This window comes from Bombina bombina, chromosome 2, assembly GCF_027579735.1.
Source record: "Bombina bombina isolate aBomBom1 chromosome 2, aBomBom1.pri, whole genome shotgun sequence".
Lineage (NCBI taxonomy): Eukaryota > Metazoa > Chordata > Amphibia > Anura > Bombinatoridae > Bombina > Bombina bombina.
This window is the reverse complement of record NC_069500.1, coordinates 457,762,917-457,782,930: the sequence shown is the minus strand read 5'-3', so window position 1 is coordinate 457,782,930 and position 20,014 is coordinate 457,762,917. Positions and strand designations below refer to the sequence as shown.

The 20,014-nt window shown below is 39.3% G+C and overlaps 1 protein-coding gene across 1 annotated transcript; it reads right to left on the bottom strand.

Annotated features, from left to right (window-relative positions):
- Positions 1-6,527: 6,527 nt before the first annotated feature.
- Positions 6,528-10,028, bottom strand: LOC128647007 (olfactory receptor 6M1-like). The gene is made up of 3 exons (XM_053699817.1): positions 9,836-10,028; positions 9,646-9,750; positions 6,528-7,471 (listed from the first exon to the last, which is right to left on the bottom strand). The coding sequence occupies exons 1-3, from the start codon at positions 10,026-10,028 to the stop codon at positions 6,528-6,530; spliced, it is 1,242 nt and encodes a 413-aa protein (XP_053555792.1).
- Positions 10,029-20,014: the final 9,986 nt, after the last annotated feature.

The following is a 20,014-nucleotide window of genomic DNA, read 5'->3' as shown; positions in this document are numbered from 1 at the left end:
GATGTAAAATAAAACGTTTAATATGAATAAATGAATTATTGTTTCTACAAATTTTAATAACAATGCATATCCTTCCACCCATATGATTATTTTAGAACTTAGCCTACACAGTATGTCACATGTATTCTCTAAAATGTGTATACTATTAATAATTATTAACAAAAATAATAATAATGCAAAAATAATGATTGGTAACGTTACTTACACTCAATCTGCTGATTTTTGCACAGTCCAGGACCATCTGTCTATACATGGATGGCTTTGTCTTTAACATTTCTGCGGTTTCCAATGGGGATCACAGTGGTAGTGCTGAGCTGAGCAGAGTCTGTAAAAGCCCACAGACTTGAACTGTGCTGCGCTCGAGCGCGTGCTTTGAGCTTTCAGGACAGAGCGAGGTTGAGTGGTGTGAGTGCGATACGCCGCTGCTCCTATTGCATAATTTAAATTGCACCCATATAGAGCAAGTCAGCAAGCCGCCCGGTCCTGAAGCCAGTACATCGTGGGGGGGGGGTTGGATGTTGGAGTACCGTGCATCCCCCTGAAACGGCTGGTGCGGCACCTGTTAAACACACACTTGACTTGAGGCATGGGTGGGTGGGTCGGTGTGCTGAGTGCCGGGCGGTATTGGTTAGTCGGGACCGTGGGCGGTGTGCCATGCCATGGGGCTGCTCTAAATTGCTCCCCCCCGGCTGGGGCAACCTAAGGCTGTTGCCTTGGTTGCCTTATACCAAACACCGGCCCTGGATTTAGGCTTTCTCTTGTGTACAAAATATTTACTTTCAACTTGCAATACTCTGACTATCCAACTAGCGAAGGAGAGTTACTGCACATGTGCAAACACATCAGCACTGGAATGAAATAAAAGGACATTTCAACATGGCGGCATCCATGACTAGCAGGAGGCAGGGAATAACTCAAGACTATCCATATAATATGTGTTTGTTTAGGGGCAGATTACAAGTGGAGCACTAAATATCGCTTTCTTGAAAGCAAATTAGCGCTCCACTGAGTAATACTAGCGCACACTAATGTGCACTGGTATTACAAGTTGAAAACAATGTGAATGAGAGCTTGTGTTTTCATTTCTGGGAAGCATTGCACTCATGAGAGTACGCTTCCTTAGGCTCAAATGGGAGCCTCATTTTCATGCCGTGAGACGTGGTATGAGAAGTCGTGCAGCGAAGGGGGTAAGTAGAGCAGCGATTTGCAAATTTATATTTATATGATTATATACATATATATTTGTGTGTTAATATGTATATATATACATATTTACACATAAATATATATGTATATAAGCATATACATATATTTTTACTGGGAACACACAGTTTCCATAGACCTCAATGTAAAGGCACTTTTCAGTGTTGTTGTTTTTTTCTAACACCCCACACCATCCAATTTTAGCCCCAAAAAAACTGCCTATTCATTTTTTTTAATGGGAAAAAAAATGCTAGATTTTGCGGGCAACCGATAAATTAGTACTCATCTTGTAATCTAGCCATTAGTGTTTAATGTCCCTTTAAGGTATATAATTAAATATTTATGTGTTGATATGTTTATATACACATATTAACACACACACATACACACGTATATATATATATATATATATATATATATACAGTATATATATATATATATATATATATATATATATATAAAATATATATATAAATTTAAGCATATACATATATATTTACTCGGAACACACAGTTCCCATAGACCGCAATGTAAAGGCACTTTTTTAGTGCTTTTCAGTGCTGTTTTTTTTTTTTCTAACAACCCACAACCGCCAATTTTATTCCCCAAAAACTGCCTAGTGCAGTTGTTTTTTTATAAAAAAAAAAAATACTATTTTTTTAATAAAAAACCATTATACCCTCTATTTTGAGGACATTTGGAGCACTTTTAGAAAATGAACCAGAGATCTCATCTCTGGCTAATTTTCTGAGTGCTCATTGCTACGCGAGCTCACTGTAGCAATAATCAGTCACTTGTAACAGCTGGTTATTTATTGTGCGCCCGCAAATGGGCAAATTTGCCTGTTTGATGGCGCACAATAAATTAGCACAACACTTGTAATCTAGTCCTTGCCCTTAGTGTTAAATGTCCCTTTAAGGTGATTGATAGATATGTTACTGCTTCTTAGCCATATTCTACTACATTACCAACACCAGTCCAAGCTATGGCAGAGGATAATTCTTAAGAGAAAATTGGTTGTACAAAAAGTCATGGAATGTTGATTAGAAGAGCTTAAAAAGTAGTAAAGGTATATGTAATTGAACAAAGTGACTAATCTGAATGGGCTTCTCCTATAGTAGTAGTAAAAAAGAAAAATGGCAGTGTTTGCCTTTGTGTAGATTTAAGAGAACCAAATAAATAAATATCACAGATTAAACTACAGATAGGGTTATGTGTGGAATAAAAAATGTGGCTTTTAAATTCCAATCTTACTGCTAAAGATTTATTTTTGTCTTTTTAATATTAAAAATTATAGGGAGTGCTAATTTAGTGCGCTCCCACAAATGGGTAAATTTGCCTGTTTGTGGGTGTGTGATAAATAACCAGCCATTACAAGTGGCTGGTTATTGCTCCCGTGAGGTCGCTGTAGCAATTAGCGCTCCAAAAATTAACCAGAGGTCAGACTTAGTCAGACTAAAAAAAAATAGCATATTTAATAAAAAAATAAAAAAAATGCACAAAGCAGTATTTATGGGTTTATGGGTTAAAGTGAGCGGGTCAGGGATGTTAGAAACAAAACAGCACTGAAAAGTGCCTTTACATAGCGATCTATGGCAACTGTGTATATACACATATTAACAAATAAATATATATGTATATATTCATATACAAGTATTTTTAAAATCTCTGCCTATCCCTGTATGACTTACCTCCTCCGCTGCACTAGTTCTCATGCCAAAAAAAGTATTTGATACTATAAGAGAAGTATGCTGCAACATGGCCCACTAAGGTCCCCAAGTATTTGTCCAATGCAGCTCCTTCCCCTATTGCAATAACTTGCTCAATTTTATTCACTGTTATAATTATGTTTCTAACTGTTCATTTAAGTAAATATTTAAATTGGGAATAATAGAAACTTAAAATGTTTTTAATTAGCTCATCTATTAAAAAAATATTTTACAACATGGTATCTCAAATCTCATTTTAAAATGGTTGTCCACTTCTGCATTACATTGTTTGATACACATTAATAAGTGTCATAACAACATTATTACTTCCAACACTGAAAAAGGGTAAGAGATCCCAAATGGCTTATGTGGTCATTGTTTGGCAATACACACAGGCAATAATTTAATAGACATATACTGCAGTATTTAAAACAGTAAGCATTGAAAAATCAAGCATGTATACACAGGAAAACAGATTTCTGCCCCTGGTAGTTAGATATAACAGAAGCAATGGTCTGGGTGAAAAAAACAAACAAAATAAAAGAAGAAACAAATCCTAAATTATACATTTCAGCAGTGTTTGTTATCTTATATTTGGAGCTTTTGATATATACAACATGCATATAATTCACACTGAATACTTTTAAAAAAAAACACTGCACAATGTCAAAATCAAAATATAAAACATTATGAAGTTTATTCCTATCTTGTTAATTGTTCAGCTGTTTTTTGGGTGTTTTTTTTTTCTTCCCAATACATCTTGTGTGACATCAGAATGATCACAATGCAATCAATTATTTAATTTAATAGGATATTGGAAAAGTCATTCATACAATGCATGGACAGCATTGACATCAGGGACCACAATTCACCCTTTAGAAAATGAATATATACTATTAGAGTAGTATGCTCCAACATAGCCCACTAAGGTCCCCGGGTCTTTGCCCCATGTAATGTCCTTACTCCCTCCACCATCCACTGTGGCCATTGAGGGTCCTTGTCACTAGGTAACTAATTTTCAAAAAAGTAATTTTGCTAATTTTCCCTTCACCTGCACGTCTTTTGAAGGATCTGCATAGATGTTTTTAGTGTGCAACAATGTTGCCAGTTGCTCATGTTGTCAATTTTGTGATTGGCTGTGGGTTCACTTTAAATGTGATGTAATGTAAAAAGAGGGTGAATAAACCATTTTGGATTTGGGTGTTTGTTGCTTAGTTTTTTTTTTTTTTTAAATGCATGTATTCAGTTTTTGGGTATTGGCATCAATTATTGGTTGTTAGCAGTGTTAAAGTGGGCAAATGGTCCCTGAGGGTCCTGATCACTAGGTAAACAATTTCCAATAAAGTAACTTTGCTCATTTTCCTTTCAGTGTTACCTGTTGTGCATCAGGAAATGGAGGATCTATATAGATGTTTTTAGTGTGCAACAATGGTGCAAGTTAGTCATGTTGTAAATTTTTGTGATTTGCTGTGAGTTCAATTTGAATGTGATGTCGGTGTGATGGAATGTGATGGAGTGTGTATCAGCCATTTTGGATTTTGGTGTTTGTTGCTCAATTTAAATACATTTTTTGCATACTAAGTGTCTAGGGATCGGCAGCAATTATTGGTTGTTAACTGTGCTGATGTGGGAAATGAAGACTGAATATCATGGGAGTTATCAAGCTCGGCTGTGTTTAACACAATTAGTGATCATTTTGATAATATATGTATCAGCAGATCCTGTCCCATTTTCGAATATTCAATAAGAATTTCAGAAAGATTGGAATCAACCCTTTTATAGTTTATATTTTGTCCCTTATGGAGGCTGTAAACATGGAAGAAATATTTGTATGTTCAAATACATGGTGGTCAAGAGTCTTCAAGAAGCTGAATTTGTCAATAACAATAAGAGTTAATAGACTTTAATATATTATAATAAAAATGTTCTATTGGACAAAAGCTTGTTTTGCAAACCTGTGTTAAATATCTGACAATTTATTACAGGACAGAGAGGACTATAAAGTGTACTTGAAGTGATTTAGAACTCAAAAACTCCTTTTAGGACAACACAAAACACGTCTGTTTTAAAAGAAATCTAGGATTTATGTTAAAAAAAAAAAAAAAAGCTCAACCTTTGGGTATTACAAGCCACATTACAAACTATGGGGTTAATCACAATCATTTAGAGAAGTTTATCAAATGATTAATTTACAAAAATCTCCATAGACATTAATTGTAGAAAAATTATTAGATAAACAAGAGATTTTGACCAGACCATATATCATATCATATATCATATATTATTTGAATTCTAAATCAGTTCACAAATTAAATATGATTCTCTGTGGCCGAATTATCAAGCTCCGAATGGAGCTTGAGGCCCAAGGCTCGCCGGAAACAGGAGTTATGAAGCAGCGGTCTAAAGACCGCAGCTCCATAACTTGTGCGCCTGCTCTGAGGCCTCGGACAGAAATCAACCTGATCGAATACGATCGGGTTGATTAACACCCCATGCTAGCGGTCGATTGGCCACAAATCTGCAGGGGGCGGCATTGCACCAACAGTTCACAAGAACTGCTGGTGCAATGATAAATGCCGACAGCGTATGCTGTCGGCATTTATCGATGAGCAGCGGACATGATACGCTACATCGTATCATGTCCGCTCGCACTTACATAAATATGCCCCTCTGAATGCTTATGTCAATAAGTGTTTGGACATTCTAAGAATTTCAATCATAAATTGACACAAAATGATACAGTTTTAATGTCACGTATGATCAATTGAGCTTGCTAATACAGTTTGGGGTCAATTACAATCCTTTAGAGAAGCTTATCAAATTATTTATCTACAGAAATCCCTATACACTTTAATGGTGAATTTTGTAGGAAAAACATTAGATAAACTTACTAAAGAATTGTGATTGACCCTGTATAGTTAAAAGGTACACTAAACATTCACCTTCAATAATGAATCACTTTTCCATTCATATATACTTTTGTTCTGAGAAAAGTCTGTGAAAACATCTGTTACATAATGATTATTTCATGTTTATTCAACATAACTGTAAAAAAGTTGAGATGTTTTAATTACCATTGGCAATTGTTGGGTAATATAGCATGTACATAAAATCAATTGAAAAATAGACCATAATACTCAAAGAATAAATTTCCATGAGCGCATTTAATTTTTGAATCAAAGCATTTTTTTTTCAGTTTACTTGTATTAGCAAAATGTTTCTACTAAAAACAAAATATCCCTGGATCAGCAGCATATGCACATATGGTGTATGTGTCACATGTGCCCTTATTGGAACAATGTGTGTACTCAGAGAGACATTGGTGGCATGTATCATGTCAACAATGACTTAATTTGTGTTATACCATACTATCATATTATCTGAGCAGGTATGGGGTTTGAATGTTGGTGCATGGGTCACTCACAGCATCACTAAAAGAGTAATAGCAGTTAATATCCTAATATAGCATAAAGTGAAAATTCTTCCATTAAAAAATAAAATGCACTCATGCTCAGTTCAATTTTGACTATAATGTCCCATTATCATCCTATCACCAGATTTGACACTTCTTACTCCTACCATAATCTAAACTCATCACATACCATTTACTTTTAATTACTGATGGCTTTCTTTAAAAAGCAAATTCACTAATGCTATTTTTACTCTTTCATTACGTAGTGTGAAAACAAAGGGACTTAAGATAGGGGTCACAAATACTGTTATCATGCTAACCATTTTATTGATACTTATTAAAGCCTTTTGTTTTGGGATCACATACAGAAATATAGTGCCACCATAACCTAGACATACTAAAAACAGATGTGATGCACACGTGGAGAACATTTTCTGGCGCCCAGTTACTGATGGGATTTTAAGTACAGTTATGACAATTACAGTATATGACACAATTGTAACAATGAAAGATCCTAAAATCACAAACGAATACATGAAGAAGTCAATCATCTCTAAAAGTTGAGTGTCAATACAGGCAAGTTTAATCAGAAGTGAAGAGTCACAGAAGAAATGATTGATTACATTAATACCACAGAAAGGTAACATGGCTTTGACAACTGCAGCAGGTGTGACAAAAAATATTCCTACCATCCATGATGCAAGAACCAGATAAAAACATTTATTCCAAGTCATAATGGTTACATATTGTAAGGGATTGCAAATAGCTATATATCGATCGATGGACATAGCTGCCAAGACAAAAAAATCTATGGTCCCCAAGAGAAAATAAAAGTAACATTGCATAAAACAGCCAGCGTAGGATATTGATTTTGTATTGGACAAAAGGGTGGATAGAAGTTTTGGTATTACAACTGTTGATATACTCATTTCCAAAAAAGATATATTTCCCAGGAAAAAATACATGGGTGAATAAAGTTTTGAATCCCAGTATACTAATATTATTATTGTCAAATTACCAGTAATTATAACAATATAGATGAGAAGAAACATAATAAATAGTACAATCTCTAATTCACAAATTGGAGGAAATGGAATGAAAATAAATTCATAAACATTGCTGTGGTTATTCATTACAATGATTTGACCTGAAAAGTTTAGATATAAATATAAAAATTGTATTAAAGTCAAGCTATAACTAAATCTATAACATTTTTTAACATTTTCTATTGCTCTATATGTATGGTGCTAGGCTTGAAAACATAAACCTTTCCTGAGCACAATATGTAAAGTATTTTATTAGTTCAGTGCTGCAAACGCTACAGCAGTATAGTGCTTTAGATATGTGCACGCTATTAAACCTTCTTTTTGTATGCTCTCATGAAAATAACCCCTTTCAAAAAAGGATCCAATGAGAACAAAGTAAATTTGGTAAGTTGAACGTTTTTAAAAATTGTAAGCTTTATCAGAATTATGAATTTTGACCTTTAACAAACATGATTTACTTATCTGTTTAAACAATGATTAAACCACACATTTAGACTATGTTCTGAAGTGTTGCTACACATAATGATTAATGATAATAATGATAGTATACAGTTCATTGTTCAGTAAAGACCAGATTACAAGTGGAGTGCTAAATAAAAAGTGTGCTCGCTTGCTAGCTGCCTTCAAAGTAAAAATTTATTGCAGGCGGGTTAGTGCACGTATTACTAGTTGAATGTACAAAGTAGGTATACGCATTCGGCAGCTTGGTTAGTTGCGGAATGCAGTAAAAAGGCATATGCACAGATCTTAGTGTGTTTCACTTTCACAAGAAGAAATCCAGCTCCAAAAAGAGCAGAAGGCTGCTAGAGGCTGCCATTTTCTGCATTTGGCAACAGACAAAGCTGTCGAATGCACATATCTAGTAAATGGATAGCACACAAATGAAAGTCCAATTCTCTCTATCTTCAGGACTTCAGATAACAAGATGGTGCTAACTTCTTGTCCCCATAGACTTCTAGTTATCGCTCTTGAGCTTACCCGAAAAACGTGTTCATCCAACTGAGCTCAACCCGAAGTGAGTTAATATATATATATATATAAAGTGCAAAGCAAGGGCCGCCTGCACTCTTATCCTCTAATTGAAGGCAAACAAATACCAGGGTGCTGTGTCAAACAACGATAAACATAGTCATATTGTAAAGACAGCACTCACTGGATTTTATAAAACTTAACTTTTATTGAGTAAGATTCATAAATAGTCCCATGACGTTTTGGTGCCTGACTGGCACCTTTATCAAATGGATTCACCCAGTGTGCAGGTAGATGGTATATCCTGGCATCTGGGAAGTCTGTTAAAAAGAGTAGACGCTGCAGCCTTATATACCTGATCTGGCATCTTGTTCACATTTTCGCTCGAGGCGCACATGTCCATGTGGCAAAGCCCCCTTTTGGTCCATCCGCTTCATGCCTATTGGTTTGTGTCACGCTCTCAACCTACCACCCATCTGAGGTGAAGGGAGCAAGCACATAGATAATTAGCATATATTGTACTGCGCATGTCACTGCAGTGAACAGAACAGAGCAAATTGTGATCGCTGCAGCGTTCTAAGTTAAAAGCATATACAAAAGTTCAAGCACTGTACACGGTATTGATTGAAGAGTTAGCTGGTGTATAAATACATAAGCAATGTGTTGTAGATGTATTGATGTGTGTAGAGGGTTATTTGTTATCCTGTGGATGCCCCTTTTCCTTTTATATTATAATATGGCAATGGAATATGGCAACACTTTCCAATCTGGTGTGAAGAGTAAGAAACAGATATGCAGATATACACAGAGACACTTGAATTGGCAACATCAGAATAGTGCAGGTATCACCCAATAAAAGGACCAAAGTCCATTTTGACATTAAGTCCCCTGGGTTCCACTGTATCCAAAGTGTATATCCATTTTGTTTAGAGTCGAAGCAATCGTCTCCCTCAGTCACCCCCTCTTGTCAGGGGAGGGATATGATCAATGATCATAGTTCTGAGACTGGAAATGCTATGTTTGTTCAGAGCAAAATGACGGGCCAGAGGATCCATTCTTGATTGCTTCCATGATGGCATGCCTGTGATTAGCCATTCTCTCCCTAAAGGTGGTTATCGTTTTCCCCACATAAAATAGGGAACAGGGGAAAATAAGAATGTACACCATGTACAAAAAAACATCAATACTCCCAATCTGAATTTTATTACGACCTATACACCAGCTCACACTTACATACACAAAGCTGTTTGTGACAGATGGGACATCCTACAGACAGATAGGAATTTGTTTTATTGGAAAATTATACCTCCAGGACCTCCACGAATGGTGTACCGAAGAGCTAGGAATATTCGTGATATCCTGGTCAGGACGGATCCTAGAGAATCATACCAGAAGGAGATATGGTTAAAGTCTGCACGACAGGGATGTTTTAAATGTGATGACTGCATTACATGCAATGGGATGTCAACAGGGGCTACATTCCAACATCCCCACACCAACAGGAGATTCAAAATTCGACATAGGTTGTCGTGCAACAGCACCTGTGTGGTGTACATTCCTTTTTGCCCCTGTTCCCTGTTTTATGTGGGGAAAACGATAACCACCTTTAGGGAGAGAATGGCTAATCACAGGCATGCCATCATGGAAGCAATCAAGAATGGATCCTCTGAACAACCGGTGACCAATCATTTTGCTCTGAACAAACATAGGCCTAGATTTAGAGTTCGGCGGTAGCCGTGAAAACCAGCGTTAGAGGCTCCTAACGCTGGTTTTGGCCGCCCGCCGGTATTTGGAGTCAGTGATTAAAGGGTCTAACGCTCACTTTTCAGCCGCGACTTTTCCATACCGCAGATCCCCTTACGTCAATTGCGTATCCTATCTTTTCAATGGGATCTTTCTAACGCCGGTATTTAGAGTCGTTTCTGAAGTGAGCGTTAGAGCTCTAACGACAAAACTCCAGCCGCCTAAAAATAGCAGGAGTTAAGAGCTTTCTGGGCTAACGCCGGTTCATAAAGCTCTTAACTACTGTACCCTAAAGTACACTAACACCCATAAACTACCTAAGCACCCCTAAACCGAGCTCCCCCCACATCGCCGCCACTCGATTAAAAATTTTTAACCCCTAATCTGCCGACCGCCACCTACGTTATACTTATGTACCCCTAATCTGCTGCCCCTAACCCCGCCGACCCCTGTATTACATTTATTAACCCCTAACCTGCCCCCCACAATGTCGCCGCTAGCTACTTACAATAATTAACACCTAATCTTCCGACCGCAAAGCGCCGCCACCTACGTTATCCTTATGTACCCCTAATCTGCTGCCCCTAACACCGCCGACCCCTATATTATATTTATTAACCCCTAATCTGCCCCCCACAACGTCGCCGACACCTGCCTACACTTATTAACCCCTAATCTGCCGAGCGGACCTGAGCGCTACTATAATAAAGTTATTAACCCCTAATCCGCCTCACTAACCCTATCATAAATAGTATTAACCCCTAATCTGCCCTCCCTAACATCGCCGACACCTAACTTCAATTATTAACCCCTAATCTGACGACCGGAGCTCACCGCTACTATAATAAATGGATTAACCCCTAAAGCTAAGTCTAACCCTAACACTAACACCCCCCTAACTTAAATATAATTTAAATCTAACGAAATTAATTCACTCTTATTAAATAAATTATTCCTATTTAAAGCTAAATACTTACCTGTAAAATACATCCTAATATAGCTACAATATAAATTATAATTATATTGTAGCTATTTTAGGATTAATATTTATTTTACAGGCAACTTGGTAATTATTTTAACCAGGTACAATAGCTATTTAATAGTTACCTAGTTAAAATAATAACAAATTTACCTGTAAAATAAATCCTAACCTAAGATATAATTAAACCTAACACTACCCTATCAATAAATTAATTAAATAAACTACCTACAATTACCTACAATTAACCTAACACTACACTATCAATAAATTAATTAAACACAATTCCTACAAATAAATACAATTAAATAAACTAGCTAAAGTACAAAAAATAAAAAAGAACTAAGTTACAAAAAATAAAAAAATATTTACAAACATAAGAAAAATATTACAACAATTTTAAACTAATTACACCTACTCTAAGCCCCCTAATAAAATAACAAAGCCCCCCAAAATAAAAAATTCGCTACCCTATTCTAAATTAAAAAAGTTAAAAGCTCTTTTACCTTACCAGCCCTGAACAGGGCTCTTTGCGGGGCATGCCCCAAGAATTTCAGCTCTTTTGCCTGTAAAAAAAACATACAATACCCCCCCAACATTACAACCCACCACCCACATACCCCTAATCTAACCCAAACCCCCCTTAAATAAACCTAACACTAAGCCCCTGAAGATCTTCCTACCTTGTCTTCACCATCCAGGTTCACCGATCCGTCCTGAAGAGCTCCTCCGATGTCCTGATCCAAGCCCAAGCGGGGGCTGAAGAGGTCCATGATCCGGTCAAAGTCTTCATCCAAGCGGGGCAGAAGAGGATCTTCCATCCGATTGAAGTCTTCATCCAGGCGGCATCTTCTATGGTCTTCCATCCGGAGCGAAGCGGCAGGATCCTGAAGACCTCCAGCGCGGAACATCCATCCGGCCCGACGACTGAACGACGAATGACTGTTCCTTTAAGGGACGTCATCCAAGATGGCGTCCCTCGAATTCCGATTGGCTGATAGGATTCTATCAGCCAATCGGAATTAAGGTAGGAATTTTCTGATTGGCTGATGGAATCAGCCAATCAGAATCAAGTTCAATCCGATTGGCTGATCCAATCAGCCTATCAGATTGAGCTCGCATTCTATTGGCTGTTCCGATCAGCCAATAGAATGCGAGCTCAATCTGATAGGCTGATTGGATCAGCCAATCGGATTGAACTTGATTCTGATTGGCTGATTCCATCAGCCAATCAGAAAATTCCTACCTTAATTCCGATTGGCTGATAGAATCCTATCAGCCAATCGGAATTCGAGGGACGCCATCTTGGATGACGTCCCTTAAAGGAACAGTCATTCGTCGTTCAGTCGTCGGGCCGGATGGATGTTCCGCGCTGGAGGTCTTCAGGATCCTGCCGCTTCGCTCCGGATGGAAGACCATAGAAGATGCCGCCTGGATGAAGACTTCAATCGGATGGAAGATCCTCTTCTGCCCCGCTTGGATGAAGACTTTGACCGGATCATGGACCTCTTCAGCCCCCCGCTTGGGCTTGGATCAGGACATCGGAGGAGCTCTTCAGGACGGATCGGTTAACCTGGATGGTGAAGACAAGGTAGGAAGATCTTCAGGGGCTTAGTGTTAGGTTTATTTAAGGGGGGTTTGGGTTAGATTAGGGGTATGTGGGTGGTGGGTTGTAATGTTGGGGGGGGGTATTGTATGTTTTTTTTTACAGGCAAAGGAGCTGAAATTCTTGGGGCATGCCCCGCAAAGGGCCCTGTTCAGGGCTGGTAAGGTAAAAGAGCTTTTAACTTTTTTAATTTAGAATAGGGTAGCGAATTTTTTATTTTGGGGGGCTTTTGTTATTTTATTAGGGGGCTTAGAGTAGGTGTAATTAGTTTAAAATTGTTGTAATATTTTTCTTATGTTTGTAAATATTTTTTTATTTTTTGTAACTTAGTTCTTTTTTATTTTTTGTACTTTAGCTAGTTTATTTAATTGTATTTATTTGTAGGAATTGTGTTTAATTAATTTATTGATAGTGTAGTGTTAGGTTAATTGAAGGTAATTGTAGGTAGTTTATTTAATTAATTTATTGATAGGGTAGTGTTAGGTTTAATTATATCTTAGGTTAGGATTTATTTTACAGGTAAATTTGTTATTATTTTAACTAGGTAACTATTAAATAGCTATTGTAACTGGTTAAAATAATTACCAAGTTGCCTGTAAAATAAATATTAATCCTAAAATAGCTACAATGTAATTATAATTTATATTGTAGCTATATTAGGATGTATTTTACAGGTAAGTATTTAGCTTTAAATAGGAATAATTTATTTAATAAGAGTGAATTAATTTCGTTAGATTTAAATTATATTTAAGTTAGGGGGGTGTTAGTGTTAGGGTTAGACTTAGCTTTAGGGGTTAATCCATTTATTATAGTATCGGTGAGCTCCGGTCGTCAGATTAGGGGTTAATAATTGAAGTTAGGTGTCGGCGATGTTAGGGAGGGCAGATTAGGGGTTAATACTATTTATGATAGGGTTAGTGAGGCGGATTAGGGGTTAATAACTTTATTATAGTAGCGCTCAGGTCCGCTCGGCAGATTAGGGGTTAATAAGTGTAGGCAGGTGTCGGCGACGTTGTGGGGGGCAGATTAGGGGTTAATAAATATAATATAGGGGTCGGCGGTGTTAGGGGCAGCAGATTAGGGGTACATAGGGATAACGTAGGTTGCGGCGGTTTACGGAGCGGAAGATTAGGGGTTAAAAAAATATGCAGGGGTCAGCGATAGCGGGAGCGGCAGATTAGGGGTTAATAAGTGTAAGGTTAGGGGTGTTTAGACTCGGGGTACATGTTAGAGTGTTAGGTGCAGACGTAGGAAGTGTTTCCCCATAGGAAACAATGGGGCTGCGTTAGGAGCTGAACGCTGCTTTTTTGCAGGTGTTAGGTTTTTTTTCAGCTCAAACAGCCCCATTGTTTCCTATGGGAGAATCGTGCACAAGCACGTTTTTGAGGCTGGCCGCGTCCGTAAGCAACTCTGGTATCGAGAGTTGCATTTGCGGTAAAAATGCTCTACGCTCCTTTTTTGGAGCCTAACGCAGCATTTGTTTGAACTCTCGATACCAGAGTTAAATTTATGGTGCGGCCAGAAAAAAGCCAGCAGAGCGTTAACAGCCCTTCTACCGCCAAACTCCAAATCTAGGCCATAGTATTTCCAGTCTCAGAACTATGATCATTGATCATATTCTTCCTCTGACAAGAAGGGGTGACCGAGGGAGATGATTGCTTCAACTCAAAAAAAAATGGATATACACTTTGGATACAGTGGAACCCAGGGGACGTAATGTCAAAATGGACTTTGGTCCTTTTATTAATTGATACATGCACTATTCTGTTGTTGCCAATTCAAGTGTTTCTGTGTATATCTGCATATCTGTTTTTTACTCTTCACAGTTGATTGGGAAGTGTTGCCTTATTCCATTGCCATATTATAATATAAAAGGAAAAGGGGCATCCACAGGATACCAAATATCCCTCTACACATCAATACATCCACACAACATTGCTTATGTATTTATAAACCAGCTACCTCTTCAATCGATATTGTGTACAGTGCGTGAACTTTTGTATATGCTTTTAACTTAGAATGCTGCAGCAATCACAATTTGCTCTGTTCCGTTAACCGCAGTGATATGCGCAGTACAATGTATGCTAATTAGCCTTGTGCTTGCTCCCTTCACCTCAGATGGGTGGTTGATTGAGAGCGTGACACAAACTAATAGGCATGAAGAGAATGGACCGGAAGGGGGCATGGCCACACTGACATGCACGCCTGGAGCTGAAAACGGTGTTCGCTCATTTGTGAACAAGATGCCAGATCAGGTATATAAGGCTGCAGCGCCTACTCTTTTTAACAGACTTCCCAGATGCCAGGATATACCATCTACCTGCACACTGGGTGAATCCATTTGATAAAGGTGCCAGTAAGGCACCGAAATGTCAAGGGACTATTTATGAATCTTATTCAATAAAAGTTAAGTTTTATAAAATCCAGTGAGTGCTATCTTATATTTATATATATATATATATATATATATATATATATATGTATATTTGTAAAATATACATCTATTCCTATATCTATATGAATATATAAATATATAGATATTGATATAAATAAAATTATATTATATATATAAATATATATATATTTTTATTTTTATTTTTTAAATAAAAACCACATTTTTTTTCTATGTGAAAAACAATGGAAAGTAAAGTATTTATATTCAAAACACATGAAAACACATTAAAATGAATAAAAGTGATATTAAATGTTTCAATGTATTTTTGACTGAGAAGTGCTCCAATGTTTATATTTTATGTGTATATATGTATAATGCTCGTGGGATATTCCACTATCAGATCGAACTTGGCCAGAAGTCTTCTTATCCCAGCATCAAGCCGAAATGGTAGGGAATTTTCCAGCGCAGAGAAAGTTTGCAAGATGAGTTAAGCAGAACTTACTATAGGCAGGAAAATCTTTGGCGGCAACAGGCAGGGAATCAGCGGTTAGGTAGTTCAAGGGTAGACCACTTGAAGGACTGAAGACAAATATGATAGCCTTTGGCGGCAACAGGCAGGGAATCAGCAGTTAGGTAGTTCACGGGTAGACCACTTGAAGAACTGATTGATGGCAGCTGGTAGAGAAACCAGTGGTAAGGCAGTTCAAGGGTAAACCATTAGAATGGTCAGACAGGTAGAGTTTGGCAAAAGTAAGACAGTCTAAAGGTAAACCACTAGAATGGTCAGGCAGGCAGGGTTTGGCAACAGTAAGGCAGTCCAAAGGTTCAAGGGATAAACAGGTAGAGTGGTCAGACAGGCAATGTTCAGCAACAGTATGGTAATCCAGTACTTGAGGGTTAAGCAAGCAGAGTAGTCAGACAGGCAGAGTTCATTAACAGTGATGCATTCCAGTACTTTAGGGGTTAAGCAAGCAGAGTAGTCAGACAGGCAGAGTTCATTAACAGTGAGGCAATCCAGTACGTTAGGGATTAAGCAAGCAGAGTACTCAGACAGGCAGAGTTTGTTAACAAAATATAGCAATCCAGAATACAGTAATCTATCACACACAGGAGTACGCAAAGTAACACCTTTACTTGGGCAGTGATAGATTACTAGAGAGCAACTTACATAGGCACAGGATTCCCGCAACACAGGGGATTCCGACCGGCATCAGAGAGAGGAGCGTGTGGGATGACGTCAGTGGCGCACACAACAGGAGCCAACACAGCCCCTGACAACGAGCAGGGAAGGAGGTGCCACGTCCCTATCAATGGCTAGAGCAGCGCCGTGTGACATAGCCCCCCTCTCAAGGTTTCCCTCCGGGAACCAGATTCGGCTTCAAAGGATGAGCAACATGGAATCGGGAGACCAAAGATGGAGCATGCACATTACGGGCAGGAACCCAGGAACGATTCGCCACAGAGTAACCCTTCCAATGTACAAGATACTGCAGTTGTCTGCGCCTGTATCTGGAGTCCAGGATTTTAGCAACCTCATATTTAGGGTCACCATGGTTCAAGAGCGGAGGAGAAGGAGCTCTGAGCCGGGTATGTCTATTCTTGATGTAAGGCTTGAGTAGTGAGATGTGGAAGACTGGATGTATGCATAGGGTTTTGGGCAAGGCCACCTTGTAGGAAACAGGAGACAGTCTTTTCAGGACTTTGTATGGACTGATAAACCTAGGCCCTAATTTATGGCTGGGACAAATATGCCGAGTAGAGACCCAAACACGTTCACCTAACGAGATGGCATGTACAGAAGCTCTATGATGATCAGCAAACTTCTTTTATCTAGAGACAGCTGAATGTAGCTGAGAGTAAATACGTTGCCAATGAGTAGTGAGTTCAGTAACATGTCGGTCTGCAGCAGGAACCCCAGTGGACTGAGCAGAAAGAGGGAAGACACGAGGTTGATACCCTGCTGTGGCTTGAAAAGGTGAACATTGTAGAGAAGAGTGCCAATGAGTGTTTCTTGCCAGCTCAGCTAGGGGTAACAAATCAAACCAGTTGGTATGGAGGGAATTGACAAAAGCTCTAAGGTAGGCCTCGAGATCCTGGTTTACTCTCTCAGTAAGTCCATTGGTCTGAGGTTGGTAGCCAGAAGACAAGGAAACAGTGGTTCCAATCAACTTACAAAAGGCTCTCCAAAAGGTAGAGATGAATTGTGGACCTCTGTCGGAAACAATATTCACAGGAATGCCATGAAGTCGTACCAAATGTAACAGAAAAAGAGACAATAATTCTTGGGCAGATGGCAGTTTCTTTAAGGGTACAAAATGAGCCAGTCTGGAAAACTGATCCATCACAACCCGATAACTGTATGATGGTCAGAAGGAGGGAGGTCCACAATGAAGTCCATTGTTATGTGTGTCCATGGTTGTTTAGGAATGGACAATGGTTGGAGCAAGCCAGGAGGTAAGGATTACAGGAGTGCATAGGTTCAGAGGTACAAAAAGGATATTGGAAGCCACGGAGGCTTCAGGAGGTTTTCTAGACTGAGCTTGTTGCAGTCTTTGAAGAAGGGTGGTATTCAGTTGAGCAACCACACAGGAGGGAAGTATGATGTGTTCAATAGGAGCTTCAGAAGAATCACTAGAGTGAGGAAACTGTCAGGAAAGGGCATCAGTCTTCTTGTTTTTGGTCCCAGGAAGATAAGAGACCACAAAGTTAAAACAGGAAAAGAACAAGGCCCATCTGGCCTGTCGAGGGTTGAGTCGATGAGCAGTCTCTAGGTAAGTCAGATTCTTGTGGTCAGTGAGAATCTGAATGGGATTGGCGGTGCCCTCTAACCAATGACGCCATTCAGTCAAGGCCATCTTAATGGCTAAGAGTTCCATTTTGTCAATTCAGTGAGTGGAGCGACTGTTTGAGAAAAGTTCTTTATAGACTTGCGGTAATAATTGGAGACACCCAAGAATCTCTGTAATTCCTTTAATGAAGTAGGTTGAGGCCATCTTAAACTGCGGTGAGTTTAGCAGGATCCATGGCAAAGCCTCCATTGAGATTACATAACCAAGGAACTGGATCTGAACCTAATCAAACTCACATTTTTCCAGTTTGGCTACCAGAGAAATATCTCTGAGACGTAGAAGTACCTGTCTCACATGTTTATGATGCTCCTCCAGAGTTGAGGAGAAAATAAGGATGCCATCAAGGTAGATGATGACAGTGCGATTGAGGAGGTCCCAGAAGACATTGTTGACAAATGCCTGGAAGACTGCAGGGGCATTACACAGCCCAAAGGGCATTATGAGATATTTGTAATATCCTGATCTTGTGTTGAAGGCGGTCTTCCATTCGTGGCCTGGGAAGATACAAATCAGATTGTATGCCCCACGTAAGTCCAGCTTGGTGAAGAAGCAAGCACTCTGGAGTGAATCATACAGTTCAGTTATCTTAGGAATGGGATATTGATTTTTTATAGTTATGTTGTTCAAGGCCCTGTAGTTGATACAGGGTCTGAGCCCACCATCCTTCTTAATGACAAAAAAGAAGCCTGCCTCATCAGGAGAGGAGGAAGGGCGAATGAAACCTTTAGGTAGGTTCTCTTGGATGCACTCCTCCATGGACTTGGTTTCAGCTTTGGAGAGTGGATAGTTCCTTCCCTTAGGAATTGGGGCTCTGAGAAAGAGGTACATTTTGCAGTCATAAGGATGGTGGGGTGGTAGCACATTGGCTGCTTTCTTTTCAAACACATCTGAGAAGTCTGTATATACTGAGGGAAGGCTTGTAGGAGTCTGAAGAGTGGCTATGGCAATGTGGAGCGGAAGAGTGACTTTAGCAAGGCAGGAGTGGAAATAGGAGGTACCCAGGAGACCAGTTGTCCTTCAGCCCAGTCAAACTGTGGATTGTGTATACAAAGCCAAGGATAACCAAGGATGACAGGCTGTGCTGGAGAATGAGTGACCTCAAACTGCAGCTGTTCAGTATGAAGGACTTCCACAGTAAGAGTCAGGGGTGCAGACACAAAATGGATCAACCCTGAACCAAGGGGGGTGCTATCCAGAGTAGTTATTTTGAGACAATGTCTTTTCTGCAGAAGAGGCAACGCAGTTTAAATTATAAAACAGTGATCCAGAAAGTTTCCAGCTGCCTCGGAATCAATGAAGGTTTGAGTGCGGACAGAGTTCTGAAGGAAGGTAAGGGTAACAGGTACCAGAATCTGAGAGGGGTGAGGGGATTTAGTAGTAATCATGCTTAGAGGTACCCCAGAGTCATCCTCTAAGCATTGGCTTTACCCGGGCAAATGTCACAATTCCGTAGTTAATGGGAATTAGAGCCACAATAAAAGCATAGTCTCAATCTCCTTCTTCTCTGTCTTTCAGACTCTGTGGGTTTAAAGGGGTAGAGGATACTGCAGAGACCGGATAAATTGAAGGACAGGTGGGAAGGATTCTCCAAGTTCTGTCTCTCCTGGAAGTGAGAGTCTAGACTGATACAAAGTGTTATAAAGTCATCCAAGGAGGAGATCCGGGGGGAGGAGACTGGGTGCAGGACACGCTGTGTGCACGCTCTCTCTAAACTCCTATACTAGCTATTGGCAGCTAATTTCCCGCCGACCCCTTGTCCTGGGCGGCTAATAATATCCAAGGGTAACCGGACCCTGGCTCCATAGCGGTGCAACTACAACGCACCGTGTTTTGGCTTGGTCATTACAGATCTAACCTCCTGCATCTGAACATTTGGAACACAAAGTATAGGCGGACTCTCTCCACCCCTCCCACCAGTGCTGCGTGAGGAGGTGGAAGAGATATCGGCTGAGACCGGCGCTTCCTCTAAGGATATTCAGGCCTTGGCTAAAAGATTCCTTCAGACCCTTGGCTCAACCCCGGTGTAAGTAAACCATCCGGCCTCGCTACAAACCATCTTAATCTTACCTGTTCCCCCTCGGCATAGAAGAAGTGGAGCCAGCC

Coding starts and splice junctions, on each gene's coding strand:
- LOC128647007 (XM_053699817.1), bottom strand. CDS start 10,028: ATGATTGGTCACCGGTTGTTCAGAGGATCCATTCTTGATTGCTTCCAT. Junction 9,751..9,835: donor GAATTTTGAATCTCCTGTTG/GTGTGGGGATGT, acceptor CCTGTCGTGCAG/ACTTTAACCATATCTCCTTC. Junction 7,472..9,645: donor CATTCGTGGAGGTCCTGGAG/GTATAATTTTCC, acceptor TAAACTTTTCAG/GTCAAATCATTGTAATGAAT.